The sequence below is a fragment of the Mugil cephalus genome, chromosome 7 (assembly GCF_022458985.1).
Source record: "Mugil cephalus isolate CIBA_MC_2020 chromosome 7, CIBA_Mcephalus_1.1, whole genome shotgun sequence".
In the NCBI taxonomy this organism is placed as follows: Eukaryota; Metazoa; Chordata; class Actinopteri; order Mugiliformes; family Mugilidae; genus Mugil; species Mugil cephalus.
The window spans coordinates 8,529,817-8,553,233 of record NC_061776.1 but is presented as its reverse complement, the minus strand read 5'-3'; the positions used below and the strand labels follow the sequence as shown (position 1 = coordinate 8,553,233).

Below are 23,417 nucleotides of genomic sequence, written 5' to 3'. Positions count from 1 at the left end.
GCAAATGTTGATTTGAAAGATTAGATTTAGTGCAGGATTTTGATTAGAATGAACAAGCTTTCAACAATATACCTAATAAATTATTAAATAAATAAAACAAAAACAGAAGCAGGTAGGTGTGGGACGTTGGGATTTTATTGACGTATCAAATAGCTGTACATCTATTTGCCTTTCTTGGCCTTGATCTTCCTCAGGTAGAACTCGAGCTCTTTGCCCTCCAGGATGTAGCCGTCTGCCCTGCCGCACTGGCCGGGTTTGGAGGCGATGCAAGCTGCAGGAAGAAGAAAGAATCATGGTCAAAGAAGTTTCCTGGGATGTGTAGTGCTCATGTTACACAAATAGCATAAAACTGATGACACAACTCTAGGTTTTCTTGTTCTTTTGCAGAATTTGATCAGAATATGATGACCTCATTTAGCCTGCAGAAAGTGACCAACCAGTTTCTATAGCAATAGATTATTCTGAGATTAATTCTTAAACTTAAATTACATGTCAGAGATGACAAAATTTCACTTTTTATTTGTATTTAAATGCGTTTGATTCTCTGAACAACAAATCTGTCAAGAAACAGACAATTATCAGGCTATTAATTTCAAATGAGATGCACTATATATAATCATATTTAGAGTTATTCAAGACATAGACCACCACAGACTGACTTACCGAGCAGTTTTCCCTGCTGGAACTGCTCCTCCAGGAGAGTGCTGATCTTGGCTGTCTTTTTGCGCTCGTCGTACTTCTTCTGGGTCTTCTTTGACCTCTTCTTGTTCAGGACCTCCTCCTCCTCAGGAGTCTGTAGCACAAGAGGACACAAGGTCGATTAGATGATATCAAACACTTTAACAGATGTTGTTTGGGTAAAATAACCTGCTGCAGATGTTGAGTACAGGTAACAGGTCTTTCTCAGAGTCTTAATTATCATCACTTTCATTCAGTAGCAGAACTGGACAAAGTTATCTTCATGGAAAGACATGTACAAGACACCACCTTTGTGATGTCTCGTAACAGTAGCTAGGGTGCCATTTCTAAATCTATCCCCGACAAACTAAACATTTCACCACGTACCAGCTTGGCTCCCTTCTTGCGTCCCAGAGGAGTGGCGTAGTGGGCCTCATACCACTGCCTGTAGGGAAGGCTGTCGACGAGGACGATGCAGTTCTTCACCAGGGTCTTGGTTCTGACCAGCTCGTTGTTGGAGGCATTGTAGACCACGTCGATGATCCTGGTCTTGCGTGTGCAGCCTGAGAACACACACAAAAAAAAAATATGCATCGTCAGCCAAGGCAGACTTTTCCATTCAATCTACTAACTACAGGATGAGTCTTTTCTCAGAGTCGTTACTATCAGCACTTGCATTCAGTAGCAGAACTGGACAAAGTTATCGTCATGGAAAGATATGCATGCAATACCAATGAGAGATCAAAGTTGGTCATCACTGGATGAAACTTACACTCAGAGCCCCATGAGAAGTTTCCAACATCCAACCTCAGAGCACGGTACTTCTTGTTCCCACCACGGACTCTCACTGTGTGGATACGGCGAGGTCCAATCTAAAAAACGTAAAAAATAGACACATGTTCAATGACGATTACTCGTCTCTTCAAATTGTATGAAACGAAATACTGCAATAACCCACAGAATATCAAACAGCACCATTTATGTGCCTTGAAGCGTGTCAGTGTAACTATGACGATCCTAACATTGGTAAGCCCCAAGATTTGAACCAAAACGATTCAAAAAAAAGACCTACCTAAGGTCGAGTTTTCATCACCCACGCTACTTCGCCTTAACCTAAACCACAGATCCATCAGATTCATGCTCACCTTTGTGTTTGCTGGAGGACGTCCGAGCTCATACTTCCTTTTCTTGTGGTAGGGCTTGCGTTTACCGCCGGTCTTGCGGCGTTTATGCCAGTTGTCCCTTGAGATACCTGCATCAATGGAAAAAAAAAAGGAGAGGAAACCAGGAATTAGATCACTGAACGACAAAAAACTCCCATCACACACAAAGAGTACGACTTTGCATGCTTGAGTGATCAGTTCTCCAAGGTAAAGGTTGTCCGCATTATTTACTCGGATTCCGCAAAAAAGAGTTTCATCATGTCACTCAAGCAGTTGTGATGAAGATAGTTTACTTAGCTGTATAGATCAAAGTTAACCTGCCATAAGCTATTCTTTCTAGTATGATAAACCATTTTTACAAATACTTAATACACAAAGAGTGAACACTGCTTCCTACCACTAATCGTTAAGATTCAATCTTGACACCAAAAGATGGGATTTAACTACGAGCATGCAGCCACAGCCAACAATCTATATTAGGAAAGTAATTTACGATTTAAGAAAAGAAAAGAAAATACTACCAAATGCACCAGACTACCGTGAATACAATAATCTCAACTCGTCAAGTATTTCAATGCTGCGGCATGACATGATGTCGACAAGCATGCTAGCTAATGCTAACTCCAGCTTACTATTGGTCCCAGGGTGCACAATTTTAACACAGAAACACCAAATTGAACTCAATACTACTGTAATGTAGTCGACACATTAAGTAATTCCTGTAAAAATGATCTATATCCTCAAACTGTTGCTAAATAAACCACACTTTAACGTCAGTAGCCAATGAGAGCAGCCATCTTGGAGCACTTCAAACATCCACTGGAAATTATTTCATTAAAACAAATAAATCTGACTACAGGCAACAAAGATAAAGCTACATCTATTTAAATAACATTAAGCTTCAATAAGGCAAACCATTATAGGATTATTCCTTGGATAAAACAGCAGATGGACAAGGATTCTGCCTCCGACCCGAGCTTGAAAACACGTACCCATTCTCAGGCGCCGGCTAGAAAGAGGAATCGCAAAGGATCATGGGGAGGTTTGAAGCCACGTGTTCTCGCGAGAATTAACAGAGCGTCGAACGAGATTTGTTTAATCTCCGTTTAAAAGATTCGCCAGTGAATGTTTTTACGGTGAAATATTTAATATTTCGATTAAAATGCTGAAAATCACACATGTAATAATTAAATATGATATATATTTTCTCTACATACTATATATTTAAAAGTTCAGACATAATCCTGACTTACACATGTATATCAATTTCGGCTCTATTTTCATTTATATTTATTTATCTATTTATTTATTTATTTATTTATTTATAGTACTTCTTCTAATGTTTTTATATTTTTACTATTTAAGCCAAGAGCTACGGCCCAAAATTCCGTTATGTCTTCACATAATGACAATAAATGATTCTTGAATGACTCTTGAATCATAAAATTATAAAAATAGACATGTGTTTTAAAAATAATACAACAATGGCGTGTATTGTTTAAGTTATCTTTCTTATACACTCATGTTATTATTTGCAACAATTTAATTTTAAATTTAAATAGTTATATACAATGTGTATTTTATTTATTTTCCATTAGGTAGAAGTATTTCCTTTTCTTTTTCACATAAACATGAATTTATATATCATATGAACCGTATATACAAAGGCAGGTAGTTGTCACAATGAGTTGTGATGTGGTCTTATGTTACAATCACACTGTAAAATTATTAATATAATAACTATACATTCACAAATGTATATTACAGCATGCCTAACTAAAGAAATAAATAGTCTTTACAGTAATGTTCTATTCATTTATAGATATATAAAATCAAATGAAGTCAAGGAGTCGTACGCTAAAGTGAAATTGAACATATATTTATTTACTGGTGAGTAAAGATAGATAGATATAAATAGATATATAAGATTATTGATCCCTGAAGGGAAATTAGGTCGTCAGAGCAGTCCGGTATTTGAATACAATAAAATACAATAGAATAAAATACTGAGGTAGAAAATAAAAGCAAGAGCAAAAAAAGCAAAGAGAAGAGAGTTTAGAGCTAAAGTTTTTATTTCGTACATTAAGACACTGGAACATACCTTGGGTTAACAAAATTACTTGGGTAGTTTTGTTTTTTGGTAATGTTTAGTGTAGTTTAGTTGTTAAGTTTGTCTGCCTGTTCACAACTTGTTACTGTAAAATGTTTTTATTTCCAATAAGATCTAAATATGTTCTCATGGTACATCTCTTCCCCACTCATTCATGTCATGTTAAATCAAAGAAAGACAAGTGGTCTATTTCCATGCTTCCATATAGTCTTTTATTATGTACAGCTATTGATTATTTGGCAGTTGCAAATACGTCGTGATGAAATTGGTCGGATTTTTCCGATCAACAGTTTTTGCAGAGTGTGCAGCGTTCAGTCAAGCAGCAGGAGGGCGTCACTCTTCCCAGGGGCTCATGTCCGTATCTATGGCCACACAGTTGTACGCAGCGTAACGCAGCTTCTCCTCACAAACCTTTGCACTGCAGGGAGGGGGGGAGAAAGCACACAACAATGAACTTTCTGTAAAAACACAAACTAAATACAAATGTAAAGGAACGTCATGTCATCACCGTACCTTGGATAGCTGGGTAGATAAAGAGTGCTGGAGCATGTGGAGGACCGTGGGAGAGCATCAGTTGTTTCATAGCTGAACCAGGGAACAGAAACATCTTAAAACACTGTGCTTTCTAAAACAGTATTTTATAATATGAACTGTCTATAGGGCTGCTCACCCTTGTTTGTCAGGAAACACGTAGATTGGTGCGGGAAGACGACTTCTACCAGTTACAAACCTCAGGAACCTGCTGCGATCCTCTGGAAACGCAAAATCAAGATCGTCACCATTTATGTTGCAACAAGATATTCACTGCTTTGTAAAAAATGGAGGCAAAACAAACGGTGAACTGACCATTGGTGAAGTTTGTCAACGCCTCCCATAAGTACTGCACACTAACGTCACTTTGCTCCAGGTCTTCATAGCGCGCTGGAGGAGGGATCAAAAGGTCAGAAACACTAGAATATACGCTTTAAATAAAAAAACTGAGGGTAAAGCAACTAAAAGAGGGGAAAGTAAACTATATAATCTGATCTCTATATAAGGCTGAACACATTAATGAAAGACTACAAAACTCTATTTGGGTGAGTGAAGCTAAGACCACCAACTCCCTCGCACGGCAAGACGGCTACTGGAAGAATATAAGAAGATTTTTTGTGATTCCTAAATTGAAATATGTCCCCCGCCTGAGCTCTCACTGGACTTTTGTATCAGGACGACTATCTTTATAAAGTGCTAGTGGTTGTGACCAAGAAGGTCACTGTTAACGAAACACAATGCATGGAAATGGAAAAACTGACCGTCTCCCAAGATTATGGGCTTAACACATACAAAATACTGGGAAAGGTGAGATTCATAACTCACTGTCTGTGTGACTGAACCAATGTGAACTAACTTATGGCCTATGTCAACATGTCTGTTCACTTATATTATGTTTTGCTATTTGTTTTTTTTATTGTTGAAAAAAGAGCTGAACTGAAAAAAAGAAACTAAACTATAATTTTATCTAAATTTATTCTTCTATAAAAACAGACTTAGCTGATATGAACTTAGTGGAACTGACATGTTTGAATTTATAAAAGTAAGGACTCGTTTTCGAAGCAGGTGCGTTAAAGTTAAAGAAGTAAACTAGTGGAACAGTCTCTGTGATGAGTTAAAATCAAGTATGTCTATCTCTAAATTCAACAAGATGTTTAAACTTAATGCAATTAATAAATATTAATCTTCTTTATAGACGATAACTGCAAAAAACATGGTACGTCATCTTGGGATGTTACTGTAAACTGGTATTTATTTTATGAATCATGTACTTGATCCTTGTAGAACTTAACCACATTAGGTGTATTGGTTTCAGTGCCATCTATCTATCTATCTATCTATCTATCTATCTATCTATCTATCTATCTATCTATCTATCTATCTATCTATCTATCTATCATTGCTGTAGATAATGTGCATATTTGAGCTGGACACTCACTGAGTCGCTTCAGAGCTTCCACAGAGATCTCTGGGTCTCCGCACACTTTCTTCTCCACCTCCTGCCAGGTGAGCAGGTCCAGCACCGCCTGAGGAACCACCTTCAGCAGCCCCGCCTGCATGGCTGCAATCTGTAGCACACAAACCGATGATCACGCACAGGCTTCAGCCACAGACGCCACAAATGACCGACAGTTATTAAGAGAGTAGGCAAAGTCCCACCTGCTGTTTGCCCTCCTCCAGCCGAGCCTTCTGCACCAGGCGGATGAACTCGCTGCGGTCCTCGTAGCGAACGGCCACGTTGCTGCCCCCGGGGATGAGCTCCACCATCTGGCCGTCGGTCAGCAGGGTGGTGTAGACCAGCTCCTCCCCGAACCTGAACTCAAACGTCTCCTGGTCCATGTTCTCCATGGCCTCCAGCAGGTTGACCTGAACACGCGCACACAGTTACAATGACGCGATGAACTGGAAATCAGATCCATTTTCAGTCATAAAAGAAGGAAAGACACACGATGAAACCTTTAGAGATTTCATGACAATCAAAAGGACGTAAAGGATGTGAATGTTCTCACCAGCACAGAGTCAACTGCGTGGAAGTCTTTATTCCAGCTCACGCTTTCCCCCATCAGCTGCTTCCATACCAGCCCTGGCAGAGCCAAGACCTGCAGGAGAGGACGCAGGGACGTCAGAATATCAAATATCTGCACCTACTAACAAATATCTACGTGTGATATTTTAGTTTGACCAACACTTATGACTTTTTGGCGGAGAAATATCTTCAGATATGATGAAAAAAAGTGAGTCCTGTAATAACTGAGTCCTGCTACAAACAATATATTTGTTTCTGCTCCTCTTCAAGATGACAAAAAAATAATTATATGACATGAAGACAGCTTTTTAACTTTTAAAGAATATATCTAAATGTATAACCCACAAGCTACAAGCTTTTATCACAAGCAAACTGGATTAACAGAACAGGCAGAGCGCTTACATACACCAGAAAATCTCCTCTAGCTTCATGTGCAGCTTAAAACCACTCAACTAGATCAATTTGATTCTCTGGTGAAGCTTTTTAAATCACCCAGAATTTTATTAAAATGCAGAGAATGGGATTTGAGTTACTTCAAAGAAAAGAAAAAAAAAAAAGAATTCAAAACCTTTTTAATTTCCTCAAGATTATGGTTTTGCAGGGTTCCTACACATCCCATACATTTTACAGACTTCTCAAAAAAATAATCTAATTTATTATTTGAGTAAAGTTGCATATCATAACGTAATTAAGGAATTAGTTGTTTGTTTTCATTATTCTGAATAATTCATAATTTTATGTTTTACAAAAGTGAACAGCGGTAAATGTCTTGGAAACATGAATTTTCTTCCATTCACTAGTTTTCATTTCAACACTTTTCCAGACCTGGAAATGTATAAAATCAAATTCCATACTTGCACTGGTTCCCTGTAAATGTGAAGCACTTTGAGTTCGTGTCCGAAAAGTCCCACGTGCACATCGACTCCCTTTCTTATTCTAAAGTGGCGACTCACCAGGAAGTCTTTCCCCCTGAGAGCCGCTCCCATCAGCTGACCGATCCACTCGTACTTCTGGAACTCTTTACAGGACGGGTTGGGGACGTAGTAATCTCTGGCCTCCAGCGCGCCCTGACGAACGAGAAAAGAAGAAAAACATAGAGCTTTGACGTCCGGTTTGAACGCGGCAGGTGCACGTGCGGGTTAGTGATGCCGACTGACTACCTGGTTGGACGTCCGCGTGAAAAACGGCAGCGGCATGGGGCACTCGGCTGAGCTGGGGCAAAGCTCCTCCGACATGTCCGCCAGGCTGTCCCGAAACCCACCTCCTTGGTCGATGATTCCCTCGGCAATGAACTTACATTCCCACCACTGGTCGTAGCGAGCGGGCCACCTGACGAGACAAGTCACACAAACACACATCGAGATGGAGTTTGGAATTTTGATGCCATTTTAAGAAGAAACACACTAAGATGAGAAAATGCGCACCTATAATCAAGAGTCTTCTCAAATTTATCTGATGGCTTGAGACCCTCATACACCTGCAAAAGGAACACAACATGTGAAGTACAGGGCGTTTACTCGCGCAGGCGTTTAATATATATAATAATATATTTTAATACCAGGCTTCCCTCTAGTAATCGCTACCTGACTGAACACTGCGTTCTTGCAGCTGGGGTCCAGGGAAGGGTTGTCTCTGTGCTCCATGGCCAGACGTCTGTTGATGTAGAGTCGGGGCATGAAGTTGGGTTTACTGGTTTCTGAGTCCTTCAGGCACTGGTGGATGAGGGCTGAGCGGCGCTTGGACAGCAGCAGGAACTGCTTTATGCTCTAGAGGGCGCCGAAGGACACGCGAGGAAATAAAAGCGCGCGCGTCAGCTGTTTTAGTGTTATTCGGCCATGAATACGTTTTGACTCAAAGCTCAGCAAACAACGATGTGAGTGAATCACTGCAACTTATTTCAGCTGTAATCTGTCCATGACGTAAATTCTACATGTAAAACAAAAAACATCCAGGTTTGGTACAGAAGAGGATTAGGGCCACTGAAAAAAAGAAATATAGTTAGAGCAATTTAACCTTTTCTTTGTTCTGACTTTTTACTCAAAATTCAGACTTTAATCACAGAATTCTGAGATTAGAGTCTTTAATCTCAGAAATGTGAGATTAAAGTAAAAATTCTGATTTATTCTCAAAAGATTAAAGTCAGAATTATGATTTTAATCTCAGAATTCGGTGGGAAAAAAAATCATAATTCTGTGAAAAAAAATCATAATTCTGTGAAAAAAGTCAGAACTCAAAACAATAAAAAAATAAATAAATAAATAAATTCATTAATTAGCTCTTACTACAAGTATTTCTTTCCAGTGGCCCTTATCCTCTTCCGTAGTTCCTTCTATTGTCGTCAACTAAAATCACAATTAAAAAAAATGTGCACGCAGCCTCATTGTAGCTAATAAAACCTTTAGCGTGACTCACTTTGATCTGGTTGAATGTGCCCAGGCTATAATCCCAGGCTGGTACCAGGTGTGGAAGCACACTGTCCAGGAGACAGATGAACCTGTAGACGCAGAGACAAGCAACAATCTGAAACACCTGCTGCAGCTTAAAGGCAACATGAACACTGTAGATTACTCTCTTTAATCTGAAATAGCACCGTGACACATTTTTCCAAGCCTGTCTGTGACCTCATCGGCTCAGTCCAGGATAAACTCATCTCTAGGCTACAACATTTTCCTGGACTTTGAATTAAAATATCACAATTAAAGACAAATATTTATGCATTGTCGTTACCTCTGTATGACCAGCGCACGGCGGTACAGGATGTCAGACAGCGTGCCCTGCAGACGGGGGTATCGCACCAGGTTAGAGGACTGGAAAACGTCAGCGTTGAGACCCAGGTCCCTCTCACAGGACGACTTGATCTTCAGGCCTCGGATCCGCACGTCTATCCCCTCATCTGAAACAGGCAAAAGGAGGTGGAGAGGAAACATTTAACAGGTTTAACAGCCAACTGATGTAGGTTGAATTTAATACAGAATTCATTTAATAATTCATTTATTACCTCTGCATTCCTCAATCCGAACTTCGATGACCGGCAGGTGGGAAGTCATATCCTCCAGGACACACACTTCTCCAATCAGGTTGCTAGAAGCAGAGAAAATATTATTATCATACTTCTGCATGTGAAGAAATGTCAGAGAGCCAACGTTTAACATGGGAAACGCTCATTTTTAACCGTTTTAATGCAGTTCTAACAATATAAATGGTAGTTAGAGTCATCTGTCTCACGCACTGTAATCTGACGCACTTTTATTTTTATGTTTAAACATTTAACTGAGCTCACTCGTCTATGGTGACGTCACTCAGCTTCTTCAGGTTGTCTCCTTCTCCTCCGTACACCGTGACTCTCTTGGGCATGTAGTTGTCGTCCGTCGAGTCCACGGTCAGTATCAGCTTACTAGCGCACAAAGACGAGCACATAATGTAGAGTAAGACACAAATAAAGCAAACATTAGGTGCATCCACCATCACTACATGAGGGTCACGTCTGAAATAAATAACTGACAAGAACAAACACATCAAAAGTCTTAAAGTTAAATCATTCATTTCTTTTTCTTCTTCTTTAAACTTCATGCGGCTGCTTACTTGACCACAGTGCCTCTCTTCATGTGCAGGCGGATCCAGTGCTGTCCCTGCATGCCGTCGCTCTCCCAGTACGTTTCTGTGTCGCCGTCCGTCAGGCAGCTCGCTCCTCCGTTGGGATCCTCCTGTCAGGAAACATCACGGTAGTTTGATGAGTAAAATGAATCCACATTTATTTGCTGAATACAAACATTTCCTGAGTAATTACATGTGCATCGATCAGCCATAACTTGAAGTGAGCCACACGGTTCATCTGGTAATCACAGAACCCGTCAGTGGGTGAGACATTTTCTCCTCAAAGTTGATGTGAGAAGCAGGAAACTGGGCAAGAAGACAGATCTGATTTGATGGCAAGACAACTAGGGACGGGTACCGATACCATACTGTTGTAAGTCAGGCATTTATACGCATCCTTTGCTTCTGCCCGAGCCTGTTAAGTCACTGTACTTTACATGTTTATATTTATCTGTATATTTTGCAATGTGGCTCAATAAAACTACTACTACATAGTGACATTGGGGCATAAAACAGTAGTAACCAGACCAAAAAGCAATGCAGGTTTCCTGTCCCGTGGCATCGTTTGCACATGTTGTTTCCATTTTGTGTTTAGCTGCCGCACCGTAGGCAAAAAACATAATTGATTGAGTGAAATCTTGTAAAAATCTAAATTTTGTACAAAGTGCTGAATGACGCTCACCGAACATGAAGACACATCGATGCTAGTCACACACTGCTTTACACTCCCCAGGTTCTCATCCTCTTTCCCTATGTGGTCGTAAAAGTAGTGCACCAGGTCCTCGTCGCACTCATACGTCCAGGTGGGAGGCACGTGCCTAGAAGATTTAAAGTTAGTTTAAAATTCGTCTGCGGCTACAAAAACACTTTTAATAACCCAGTGTGACTACACACCTTAGCCTCTGGACAGCGACGTCATCGCACTCTGCGATTTTGGGTTTGGAGCCGATGTAAAGCGCGTTCTCCACATCCACCACCTGCTCCCAGCGGTTACAGGGCTTGTGATCGTAGCCGAAGAGTTTCTGCTGCCGGCTCACGGTCTCTGGTGACTCCACGGGCACCAGCCTGTCGCCTCCCTCTGTGTGTTTACACACCAGTATCCAGCCTTCCTCCAGCTCCTGGCCTGGACGGTGCTCCTCCAGCTGCTCCTGGGAAACAGACGGAGATCTTTTGATCAACGTGTGTTTAAAAACTGAGAAAAACACTGATACACAAATGTAGTTCTTGTTTACCAGAATACACAGCATCTCATCATAATACTTATATCTGCTCAAGCCAAGATGCTGCAAGTTTAGCAACAAATGCTCCACTGTGCACTCGTATCACTCCAAAGGATGCTCATAAAATTTAGGATTGGCTTTGAAATCCTTCTAATTACTCGTAATGTGCCTCCACCACACATCATTAAGCTCCTGAGCCCCCTCCAGACCAACAGGCCTGTCAGCGAGGTGATAAGAACAATGGCGACTTGTGGCTGCTAAAATATGCCACAGTCTCCCACTGGGGGTCAGGACAAAAAACTCTTCTGTGTTTATTCTCAAAGACTTTGTTCTTATTTATTGCTTGTGTGTTTTTTCCCTTTCTTCATCCTCTAGTGAAGAACTCTTTAGCTCAGATTTTGAATTCACATCACATTTAGCAACTTTTAGTATTGTTTTTTGTGGTTTTGGTATCTATCCATCCATCCATCTATCCCAGGATAACTTTAATGGTCACAGGTGAGCACATCTTTGGATCAATCACTTGCAGGTGTGAGGTGCTCTTGCTGTAAAGTGAAGTAATTTACATGTGACATACATATGTTTGTACAAATGTCAACAGAAGGATTACAGGTCTGTGACACTGCAGCTGATTCAGCGGCATTAGAAGAGCTGCAGGATGACCCAGAGAGTAAATTACCTTATTGATTTTGACCCAAAGTCCTTGGCTGTTGCAGTATTCCTCCCCTGTGGTTCGGATACACGTCCCTTTCTTTGGTTCGATGCTGTACTTGCATAATTTCTTGCTGTGCGGGATCTGATGTGGAGTCTCAAAGACGGACACGATTGTTTTTCCAACAGTGGAGCCCCCCGCATTGGCACCGGGGGTGGCGGAGGAGGCGGTGGAGGAGTCCTTGCAGATTTTGTAGCACACCTCTCTGGGGACGTAGCACAGACACCCTGGCACCGGCTCACTTTTCCTGAAACTCTCGATGCAGCTGTTGAGGAAACGGATCCTGCCGAGCAGCAGGTGAGGATTGCCGGACAGGGCCATGGTGATGTTGGTGGCGACAGTCAGCAGCTCAGCAGCAGGGGAGGGGCTCAGCTGACATTACCCCACTGTCCTGCCTTTTGTTTTCCTGCCTGGCAGCGGAGGGATGATCCTGTCAAACCTAAACAAAACAGAATATTCTTGAGAGACATAGGGCGTCAAACTCACTGCAGTCAAATCACGTTAATTATTGCTTTCTAGTGTTCATAAGTGGGTTTGTGTACACAGCATAAAGAGACTGAAATGTGCCTGTCAGCGACCAAAGTTCCCTGACAAAAGTATCTGCTCTTTGCACAAGATAAAGTGACTGGGCTAACATTAGCATGCTAGCCGTGTTCGGTAAAGTACATCATACTGAAGTGAGACAATCTTTATCAACTGAACCGGTGTGTTCTTCTTCTTCTTCTTAATATCTGTCACGACAGTATTTGAGATAAACACTTAATGAACTACAAGACACCGTCACGTCAAACGTACCTGATGACAAGTGCTAGGATTTGTGACTCTGCTAAGTCGGTGCTGTTGGTTTCTGTGGATTTCTCACAACGCGGAAGTGCGGGAGACAATTTTGATCCTTTCCAACTTCCGTCGTTTTCTATTTTTCAAAATAAGTGTTTCTCAACTGAAAAAAAAATGCAGTTCATCGAGTGGCCACTTGAGGCCCCAAAAGGGAGCAAATCCCGTAGACCCCATGTTAAAAAGCCCAACTTTACTGCATTATTAAACATGTTTACAGCCTGTTACAAAAAAACGTTTTTTTTTGGTCTCAATTGTTTATTTCATTATCCATGATAACTGTATGGGTGGTGAATTCTGTTGTAAGTCATTCACCCAGTATTTTTTTTATTAATGTTTAAATGTGCATAATTAAGGGCGTCCCCGCTTTGTGTGACAGTTGCTAACTCCTAACTACCAGCTGCTAACTATTAGCTGCTAGTTACTAACTGCTAAATACTAGCTAGTAGATAGCAGTAGATAGCCAGTGACCATAGATATATAGTAAGTACTAACTACTAGCTGCTGACTACTGTATACCAAATACTAGCTGCTAGCAGCTAATAGCTTACTACTAGGTACTATCTATTAGCTGCTAATGACTTGCTACTTGCTGCTAGCTACTAGCTCTAGCCTTTGTCCCTCTGCTGGTCCTCATCCAAACTTCCAGCCTTTCGGATGAGTTTGAGGTTTTGGTCCATTTCCAACCTAGTTAGCCTGGTAACTGATGTTAATTATCTAAATGGTCAGCTAATGGATTAGCCTCAGGCTAGCCTTCAGTGAGGTTTGTCAGGCTAATGTGAGCTCATAACAGTTACCAAATTATTAATGTGTTTTGTTTTGGTGCCAGACAAAACGTAATTAATAATACCTTACACTGAAAGTCCAAAGTGTATCAGTTTGATGTTGGGAGTAAAAGTATTTTTATTTATTTATTTATTTTACATTTAAAAAGTGGTGTGTGTGCACAATTGTGTGGACAAAGATCTTAGTGATGTGATTGTGTAGATTTAGTTCCAACTTTTGTTTCGTGCTCTTTGGAGTATTCAGATAAACTACATGGATTCATGTAAACAAGAAATCCCATCTCATTCGCTGCTGCAGTCTGTGCAGGCTGCCTCCTAAAGTCACTGACGAGCTGTAAGGCAGGATTAATAACTGGAGAACCAAATTTATACAGGAATAAATAAGCTCCAAGGCAACAGAATAACAAATATGATCTATGATGTGTAAAATATGTGAAATAAACAGACAAAATCCTCATTATCAATACATACAAATACACAAGTTTAATTGATAACAGATTTAATCAGGTTTTAAGTATTCAATTTAGTATGTCAGCAAGAAGACGCTGATGATATTTAATCCTGCATACTTAATTTTCTGAAATGTAAACCAGAAAAAGCAAAAAAAAAAAAAAAAATTTTTATTTCCTGTGTCTGAAACTTTATTTGTTCATTTATATGAAAACTTTTAATTTGATATTTTGGAGAGAAACATTTTATTTCACAGATTATTTAACATTTTCTTTATAATAACTTTCACTTGTAATGCTCCACTGTAACATTAATCAGTGCCTCTTCTTGTTCTTTGTGACATGCTGCATTGATGCCAACCTCAACAGCTTTGTCTTCCTGGTCTGGGTGTGACGAGACGTCCACCAGAGAAGGGAGGCTCCTGCCAAGCAACATGCCTTTACCCCTCTGCAGGAGACCGTTGAGCCCGTCTCCCAGAAAACTCTGAGTGGGTAAATACTGTTTGCCTACAGGTGTGTCTGCAGGATGGTGAATCTCAAGATCTTCAACACTCATCCTGTAAATATGGGAGAAATTTTTAGTTTAACATAATGGATCAGGAAAACATACTTAAAATATCAAAATAACGCTCTGTAAACAGCATTTTACTGTTCTATTTAGAAAAAGATTTGTTTGTCTGGTTGGCTGATAATGAAATAAAGTAAATTGTGCCAAAACCTCAAAATGAATAGTTATTAACCTCATAGAAAGCAGTGTCTCCTACATATGTTGATTTTTGAAGTGTGTCTTGTCAGAACAAGCTGATGTTGATAATGATTTGGCTCTTGTAGATACTCAAAATCAAACCAATGGGGAAAAGTGTAACGGTTGAAATGCTAAAAAGAAATAATTCTCACACCGTAAAGCTAAAAAGCTGCTTAAAAATGACACATGATTATTAGAACAGTTACAGGTCAAGTTTAACACACAAATTTATAATAAACCACCACATGTTATAATCTTGTCATGTGTTCTGAAGGTGAAAAAGTTATTCCGCCATGTGAAGATTTAGATAATTTTGTTATTTATGTTATTTTCTAGAAAGCAGGCCCAGAGAAGCAACACAGATTTCAAATAATATTAACAAATGAACCAGGTGTTTTTTTTCCAATCATCATTATTGAGGACAATACAAAAGAAAATGTGATTCGTTCTCAATTTAACATAATTTCAGGTAAGGATGAAAACTGTGTTTTATTGATGTGTCTATGGTATGTTTATAATTTTGTTTTAAACATTTATTCTTCAAATTTTATAAGAAATTTGCTTCTAATTGTGTTCAAACTGCCCAATAAATGACTTTGAACATATCTTGTAGTTTAGTTTCCTATAATAAATGTATGAAGATTTTTAAGGAAACACTTCTGATTTAATCTTTTACTATCATATTAAGCCAACTAAGCCGATTTACTGTAAATATCCATGCAGCACATAACTTAAATAAGATGAATATCCTTCAGAAACTTAGATTTATTCCTTAGTATAGTAGTAAATGTATTTAGTTTCTTTCTGCCAGTTCACCTCATGTCGTATGTGGATCCTTTGAACGCTGGTCTGAGACTCTCAGCTGCCGTGGACACAGTGTAGGGGATGGAGAAGTGTCTCTGCGTCCAGTGTTTGTCCTTCACAATCGGAGCCAGGTTCTGGTACATGTCGTCCACAGCCAGCATGGACACCTTCAGGGAGGCAGGAGCACAGTTTACTAATCCAGCCTGTAGGTGTTTATGTCTGAGAAAACCCGCGAGAGGAAGAAAACCTGAATGTTTCGGTCAATCAGCTGGTTGGTTTCAAAATCATCGTCGTCTTCACCAAATGGGTTGATGATCAGTTCTCCCACCTACAGAGCAGAACCAGACTGTACATTCACTCTGGACCAACATACAGACGTGAAAGGTATCAATACCAGTAATATGAACCTTTCAGAGTAGACAAGCTCATTCTGTAACGCTAAATCCTTACTAAGATTGAATGAATTCTAATGCATCAGTGCAGCATTTGACTGATGTGGCTGCTTTAGGTGCTATTTTATAATCAGTGTACACATCAGGGTACATGATACACGCTTCAAATAAGTAAATAAAAGAAGCTCTCCTATGAAATATGGAGAGGAAGGAGTATAGTGTGACTCAGATGTGTGACGATACCTTGAGCCAACCGGTGTAGAAGAAGAATTGCAGCAGGGTGAAGACAGGGACGTACATGTCCAGCTTGTGGTCCTTGTAGCCTTTCTCAGGGTTCAGGAACTGTCGGCCGATCACGCAGAAGGCAAAAAACGAGTAAACTGCAATAGTTACCACCTGCAATGAGACAGCGAGCAAGTTTATGTCATCTATCTATCTATCTATCTATCTATCTATCTATCTATCTATCTATCTATCTATCTATCTATCTATCTATCTATCTATCTATCTATCTATCTATCTATCTATCTATATAGCTTTCAGCTTTCTGAAGTGAAACTGTTTTACAGTCTGCTAATAATTGAATTTACTCTCTTATATTCATTGTGGATCATCTGCTGGTCATTTGGTTTGTAAAAACTCTGAACATAATGACAAATATCACTTCATGTTTAACCTTCATGTTAAACAGTTTAATTAAAAAGGTTAAAATATTGATATTTAAAGAGCAGGACTCATAGGACTTTGTTCATTTTTGCATGAAAACAACAAAAACTATTGTTAATTTACAGTAGTTGCCAAAAAACAAATCAATTAATTACCTACTAGTTCCAGCTCAAAACTTTAAGAGATTGTAGATTTAATCTATTCCAGAGCGTCACATTTTTTAAGCTCTTTCTGTGCTTTTGTTTTGAAACAAAATATTTCCCTGTGAAATGCAGCAGATTTAAACATAATGTACAAATAAAGTACCTCAAATGTATACGACAGCACATACTAAACAGTACCAATAAATTCTCAGTTAATAGATGTTACCTATTAAATACTAATAAATGTTGTTGGTCATAGTTTCAGTAAAATTCTGAGATACATTTTCTTTATTCTCTTTATTCTTATTCTCAATTTCCAGTTAGAAACAGGGCTCCTCATTATTGGAACTGTTAATTCATTCAAGAAGCAAACAATGCATCTTTTATCTTCTCTGCTCCTATAAATACCTTCATTCGTGTTTTATAACTATGACTACTTTTTCTTCCCCAGTTGTTCTTTGAATTTGTTTGTGTTAGTTTCGTGTTTATGTTGAATCTTTGCCACCTGACAAGCCCCTATGGGTTTTTCTTGGTTCCTCCTGCACATTCCTACCTCAAACTTCAGATTTCTTTTCTCTTCTTGATGTACTGTGTGCCTTTTAGTTATTTTATTGATCTGTTCAGTATTTTACTCATGTGCCAAATAAAAAAAAAAAAAGTTTCATGGTTGGTCGTACCTGAGTGTAGACCAGAGGGATACTGATCCAGTCGTAGTGGAACAACAGGCTGCACTTGGCTCTGTAGTTATTAAGCTCCTGCAGTTAGAAGTTCCTACACATGTTAGCATCACATACATACAGTATATAAAATGATTTAAGTATTTTGTGCAAAACAACAAACTGCTCACATCCATCAGCAGCCTCAGGGCGATGTCGTCCCTCACTCGTCCCTCCTCTCTGGCGTTTGACGCCAGGTTTGAAAACCACGTCAGAGGCATCCAGTACTTGTTGAAATCAGAGTGCAATGACTCAAACTTTTTCAGCTCATGGGTGGTCATGAATCCTGCACACGGAATTTAGAGTCCAGGTCAATACCCTGTGCTGTTCTTCATGTTTATTTATTTATTTATTTTGTTGTTCCTAAACTGTTTTTGTGTGTGAGCCTGCATCCTGCTGGGAATGTCTGGTAACATCAAGGAGCATTGTCCTGAGTCCTGAGAAGTTGGTGTGTGGTGCATCAAATATAAAATGTAGGGCTTGTTAAATTTTATTCTGTGATCAGAGACAAAGACATTAAATTCCTCTCAACCGTGGTTCTTACCAGCCTCCACGACGTGCTCCAAAGTTGGGAACCGCTTGAGAACTCTAGTGCTAATGGAGCGGAGAATAAGCACAGAAGATAAGTTGGCGTATCTCATGAGGGTCCGTCGCAGCAGACGACCCCTCTCATCCCGACCGTGGACGTTCCCGGACACCGCCATCATCAGGTTGTCAGGCAGTGGGAAGCTGGTGTACTGACCCCACCACCGGTTAAAGGCCAGGGTCACGTAGAAACCTGTTAACAGAGTGAATGAATGAATGAAAAGTTTACTTTTGAATATGTAAATAAGGGAATTAAACGTTCATCGATAAATAAAATAGAAAATGCAAGTATATCAAAATTTAAATAAGACTGTTGTACAAGCAAATAATAAGCAAAATGCAAAAAAAATATTCTAACAGTTTATAATTTAATTCACATACTCGAAAATGAGTGGAGGTGGAAGTAAAAAAAAAAAAATTAAAACCCACCACTCTTCCTTAAATTAGTAATTAATGATAGTTATAATTTGCTTCCTGTCTTGAATAAGTAAGTTACTTCCGCCCGGGGCCACGCCCCTTTGAGTGGTAAAAACTGTGAAATGTATCATTAAATATCGCGAGATCGGGAAAAATGTGGATTATCAAATCAAATTAAGGACAATGGTCCGTGCGAACTAGTATGGATTTGGAAAAGTGGTTTAGCCTCTGTTTTAGTTAGTCTCAGTTAATTTTAGTTAATTTAAGTTATGATAAATGTAGCTAAATAAAAGATGCTAACGCTAAGAGCTTTACTAAGAAGTAACGTTAGCTATATGATACTGTAGCGTCGGACCGGACGTTGAAAGGATGACGAGGAGTGATCACAAATATTATTATTGTTTTGTTGTTATTAATTGTTGGAACTGAAATGGTTGCTGCTAGTCGTGACTACGCCAAAACAACAACAACTTCTACACATCTGAAAAACCCTCCGGAACGTAACTTACGAAGTAACGTAACATGGATATATAAGTTATGACCTCATCAAAAATGGCAGTGGGAGATATCTGTAAAAATATAACTCTGACTGCTTTTCACATGTGTTGGTCAATCTCACAACAGCTCTTCGCCTTCAAAAATTAAATTTTAACTATTTAGACGCTGTTAAAGTCCAACTGTCCAACTGTCACTTTTTGTGGCCGTAACCATGGTGACTTCGCTGGCTGTGACGTCACGTGCATACCCTATATCAACCGCCATCTTCCTCCCTGCGCTGTTTGAATGCCAGATTTTTATACTGTATCTTGAACTAGTGGATGTTTGGTCATTGCTTTAACTCAACATTCAAACTGTTTCACAGTCTTACACCACAGGGCAATGCATTTTTATTTGTATAGCGCACTTCATACCAGGAGGCAACTCAGTGTGCTTTATATAAAGACAAAAGCTTTTAAAAAGAGCAGCATAAAAAAGAAAGGAGTACAAGACATACATTAAAACAATTAAGAGGGCTTACATTGAAGATCCAATATTACGATTTAAAATGACTTAAAACAAGCACATGAAAAGAGAAATGTTTTTAACCTGGATTTAAAGGTGCTCACAGTTGGGTTTGGACTCTGTGCTCCACTATCTGACCTGAGTCAGTAGATCTCAGAGCTCTACTGGGTTTATACTCTGTTAACATGTCATTCATGTATTCTGGACCTAAATCATTCAAACCAGTAGCAGAACTTTAAAATCTATTCTGTATCTGACTGGGAGCCAATGTAAAGATCTGATCTGATCTATTTTTTCTGGTTAAAACTTGAGCTGCAGCATTTTGAATAAGCTGCAGCTGTTTGACACTTTTTTGGGGGAGTCCAGTCCGTTACAGTAGTCGAGTCTATTGGAGATGAACGCATGACAGATGGAAAATGCAATATCTTTTTCTGTTTGTACGAGTGCTGTAAATTTAGAAGTTGTGTTTTTTTTTTTTTCCCAGAAGACTGTAAATTACAGGGATTTATCTTCAGATCAGGCCTGTGTGGGACAAAGCCCATTCATTCAGTTACTTACCGAGCACAAACAAAACAGGGATGAAGTTAGTGTTGGTGAACTGGTCGCAGTAAAGGGCCACGCGCTCAAACAGATCCTGCTGCCTGGGCGAGAGGAGAAGCCTGTGGATTAAAATTAAACAACGGTCAGCAATACTGCAGCGAAAGAGCCAAATGAAAAACGAGACATGTGTGCGAATGCACCTGTAAAACACACTGAAGAGGACATAAGCTCCACAAAACACCAGGAACTCCTTGTATATCAGCCGGTAGATGCTTCCCTTCCACCTGAACAGGAGCCTGGAGAAGCCTCCAAACCTCACGTTGGCCACTTCAAGACTGTAGGAAACTGTCATGATGAGGCAGAAAAATCCTGAAACATCAAAACAAGCAAAAATATATGTTAAAATATGTAAATCATCAATATTCGTGTGCACATAGAAAACTACACCTCACCTGCGAGGGCTGGTCCTGTGTAGGAAAGAGGCGTCCTGAGAAGAGAAGTTCTTCCACTGGGCCTCAATTTAAACCTTTCTATGGAGCTGTCACAAATTGACATCTTAGATTTATTACCTGGGAACCTGCGGCCTGAGAGAAACACACCTCAGATAGAAGAGTGGATGGAAGTATTTTATTCCCCTGTGCATAGTGATCAGTAATCATTACTCCCATAAGGCTCAGAGCAAACACAATAATTATTATAATTTAAACGGATGAAAAAGTAATAAATGATCTTCTCATCTTTTATTTATTCTTTTATTTTATCAAATGCCAGCAGAAAATTAATTAAAATGTTCATTTTGTTGTCACACAAGACAAGAAAAAGGGTAAAATCTTCACCTTTCATCTCTACATTTGTAAATGAATAAAACCATTTATTTATGTGACACGCTTCAAAACAAGAGGTAAAGATGATGCATCGTAATTTGGGCATAAACCAACCTGCAAACACACGTTCAGGTTATAAAAAAAAAGACTTTACAGTGGACGTTGCTTCCAGCAGCAAATTGAAAGAAATCATAAAATATTTTATAAAGAAATAAAGAAGAGTTGTAAATTAATTATCAGTCTGAGGAATTAAATAAACTTTCCCACGCTGTACATTGTTTGATCACAGCTGATTTTACAAACGAAACCTCACGTCCAAGACTTTTATTATTTTGACGTAGATCTTTTAGTACACTATTCTTGGAATTAACCATTAGTAATTAATCTTTTACAACTCTGTGTAGTGATTGTATATATTTATTTAAATAAACCTTACGTGCTTTGTAAATCATGATTTCTCTGTTTATAGTGTCTAATCAATAGTAATCGAAAGGTTTTCTTTGGTTTTCAGTTGTTTTTGTTTGTTTTTTCATCACGTTTTCTATACATTTAGAGGGTAGAATATAACAAGTACTCTGGACCTGTCATCTGCACAGAAAATCAAATAACCTCACATGCCTTTTCTATTTATTGGTGACTGTGATAACATCAGAGTTATGAGGTGGGTCCATCCCTCTTGTCTCTGCATCTCTTGTGCTCGGCTCACTTGTTTGTTTTTCACATCGTTACAGCCGTCCACTGTAAATCAGAGCCTTTATTTTGCTGCTTTATCGGCTGTTTGTTCTCCACTGACGTGATATTTATGAGGCCATGTATCCTCCACCAGGACCCGGACCAGCGATCACTTCCCTGTTCTCTGTCTGAACCAGCAGGAGATCTGATGAAGAGAATTTACTACCTGCAGAGATTTATGTATTGATCCTCAGTAAATTATTTTCAATACGTGCAGACAGTTTAATTCCTGTCACTAGATGGCGCTCTTGCAATGTGCAGCATAGCTCCCGGCCTCAGCCCTGAGGTCTCTGTGTCTCATAGACAAGAACAGCCAGAGGCTTTTTTATTGACAGGAAACAAATCAAAAGAACATCAGACAGATTAAATACGGTGTTTGTAATGGGTCCGTGTGTGTTTTGGTCATTGGATTTTCCGTTAAGAAACGATATTAAAAAAAATAATAATAATAATTTGATTTTCATTTTAAAATTCAAAAATTAAAATTGACATTCTAGACGTTTTTATTTATCATAGTCGAGAAGGGATAAACAAAACTTTTAAACACGGTCTACTTTCATTTTCTGTTTCTAAAAGCGAAAAATAAAATCTGTAGGAAAAAAGTGTCCGTCTTTATCATATTTTGCAACCGGAAGTTGCCGATTTCAAAGTAAGAGCATGTATGAGGACGGTTCTATGTCTTTGCCCAAATATATGACATCTGTCAGTGGCGTAGACTAAAATGTCTTCGTAACCTTACTCTGACGTTATCGTTGACGTGGCAAAACACATTCTTGTCTTTTGCAAAAATCTGCACACATATGTTAGCTAGTAGCTAACTATTCTCTATTATATGTAGGTATTTTTGGTTTTTATCTGAAATATTAAGCCAAGTCTTTCTGCAACCATGTCATCTTTCCTGAAACATTTGTACTGTTTCGTAAATTGTTTTCGAAAAGTGATCTATGTCTGTCAACTTCTGTTATACAGCACATTCCTCATACGTGCTCTTACTTTGAAAACGACAACTTCCGGTCGGACAACATATTAAAAAAAACGTCTGTCTGTCTTCTAACGATTTTATGTTTTGATTTTAGAAACTTAGAAAAGTTCTGTTTATAAATGCTGTGTCCAGATAAAGAAAAATGCCTTGAATTTTAATTTTTAAATTTTAAATTCAAAATCAAACCACACATTTTTTGCATTTTAATATACTTTTCTGAACAGAAAATTCAATGACCAAAACACACAGGTATCATTATGCTCACACATGCTTTGATTTTTCCTCTTTAAGTCATGTTTTACCTTAATTTTATATAATAACACTCGTTTTTTTATGGTAAAAGTTTTCTCCATTTTGTGTTTGGTGCTTGTAGATCTACAGACAATGACTGGTCTGTGAATCAGATGAAACATGCTCCCAGATTAGCATCCATGAACACTCCTACAACTATTTCTGAGCCGTCATTTCCTGGCCACAACTACTGGACGTACTGTGCTCTGAGAACGGCACAGAGAGAGTAACCCAATGCTGTAATTACAACTTCCCACGGTGAGTGAAATCAGAGCTCAAAAGAAAAGTGGGATTCCAGGTGAGCTGGGGCCGACCTGGGTCATTGTCGGGGCAGAAAGAGCCGCCGGGAGCTCCAATGAAAAGATCTGGAGCATGGGGCCTCAAAGATGTAAAAAAAAAAAACAGTGACACAGTTTCAGGACACAGTTTGTTTGTTATGTTGTTAATGATCAATGTAAGCAAGAATTTTTTTTTTC

At 39.1% G+C, this 23,417-nt stretch overlaps 3 protein-coding genes and 3 non-coding genes across 6 annotated transcripts; all 6 read right to left on the bottom strand.

Moving 5' to 3' along the window:
- Nucleotides 1–113: 113 nt before the first annotated feature.
- rps8a (ribosomal protein S8a) lies at nucleotides 114–2,895 on the bottom strand. Its single transcript, XM_047590653.1, has 6 exons — nucleotides 2,834–2,895; nucleotides 1,824–1,930; nucleotides 1,451–1,550; nucleotides 1,066–1,241; nucleotides 664–793; nucleotides 114–271 (listed from the first exon to the last, which is right to left on the bottom strand). The coding sequence occupies exons 1-6, from the start codon at nucleotides 2,835–2,837 to the stop codon at nucleotides 162–164; spliced, it is 627 nt and encodes a 208-aa protein (XP_047446609.1). The 5' UTR covers nucleotides 2,838–2,895; the 3' UTR covers nucleotides 114–161.
- LOC125011503 lies at nucleotides 900–968 on the bottom strand. The gene has a single exon (XR_007113193.1). It is a non-coding gene; the product is annotated as a small nucleolar RNA SNORD38 (small nucleolar RNA).
- LOC125011504 lies at nucleotides 1,324–1,393 on the bottom strand. Its single transcript, XR_007113194.1, has one exon. It is a non-coding gene; the product is annotated as a small nucleolar RNA SNORD38 (small nucleolar RNA).
- LOC125011505 lies at nucleotides 1,670–1,778 on the bottom strand. Its single transcript, XR_007113195.1, has one exon. It is a non-coding gene; the product is annotated as a small nucleolar RNA SNORD46 (small nucleolar RNA).
- Nucleotides 2,896–4,140: 1,245 nt separating the features above from the next.
- On the bottom strand, nucleotides 4,141–12,929 carry hectd3 (HECT domain containing 3). The gene is made up of 20 exons (XM_047590534.1): nucleotides 12,830–12,929; nucleotides 12,002–12,473; nucleotides 10,997–11,250; nucleotides 10,785–10,920; nucleotides 10,091–10,212; nucleotides 9,789–9,902; nucleotides 9,507–9,589; nucleotides 9,236–9,401; nucleotides 8,921–9,002; nucleotides 8,092–8,274; nucleotides 7,933–7,985; nucleotides 7,669–7,837; nucleotides 7,462–7,575; nucleotides 6,492–6,581; nucleotides 6,142–6,348; nucleotides 5,921–6,050; nucleotides 4,798–4,872; nucleotides 4,622–4,703; nucleotides 4,465–4,536; nucleotides 4,141–4,369 (listed from the first exon to the last, which is right to left on the bottom strand). The coding sequence occupies exons 2-20, from the start codon at nucleotides 12,353–12,355 to the stop codon at nucleotides 4,285–4,287; spliced, it is 2,571 nt and encodes an 856-aa protein (XP_047446490.1). The 5' UTR covers nucleotides 12,356–12,473; nucleotides 12,830–12,929; the 3' UTR covers nucleotides 4,141–4,284.
- A 1,356-nt stretch (nucleotides 12,930–14,285) lies between these two features.
- Nucleotides 14,286–20,702, bottom strand: best4 (bestrophin 4). Its single transcript, XM_047590535.1, has 10 exons — nucleotides 20,565–20,702; nucleotides 20,313–20,481; nucleotides 20,131–20,231; nucleotides 18,113–18,346; nucleotides 17,700–17,854; nucleotides 17,530–17,607; nucleotides 16,287–16,439; nucleotides 15,899–15,979; nucleotides 15,664–15,818; nucleotides 14,286–14,659 (listed from the first exon to the last, which is right to left on the bottom strand). The coding sequence occupies exons 1-10, from the start codon at nucleotides 20,665–20,667 to the stop codon at nucleotides 14,389–14,391; spliced, it is 1,500 nt and encodes a 499-aa protein (XP_047446491.1). The 5' UTR covers nucleotides 20,668–20,702; the 3' UTR covers nucleotides 14,286–14,388.
- Between the last annotated feature and the right edge of the window lie 2,715 nt (nucleotides 20,703–23,417).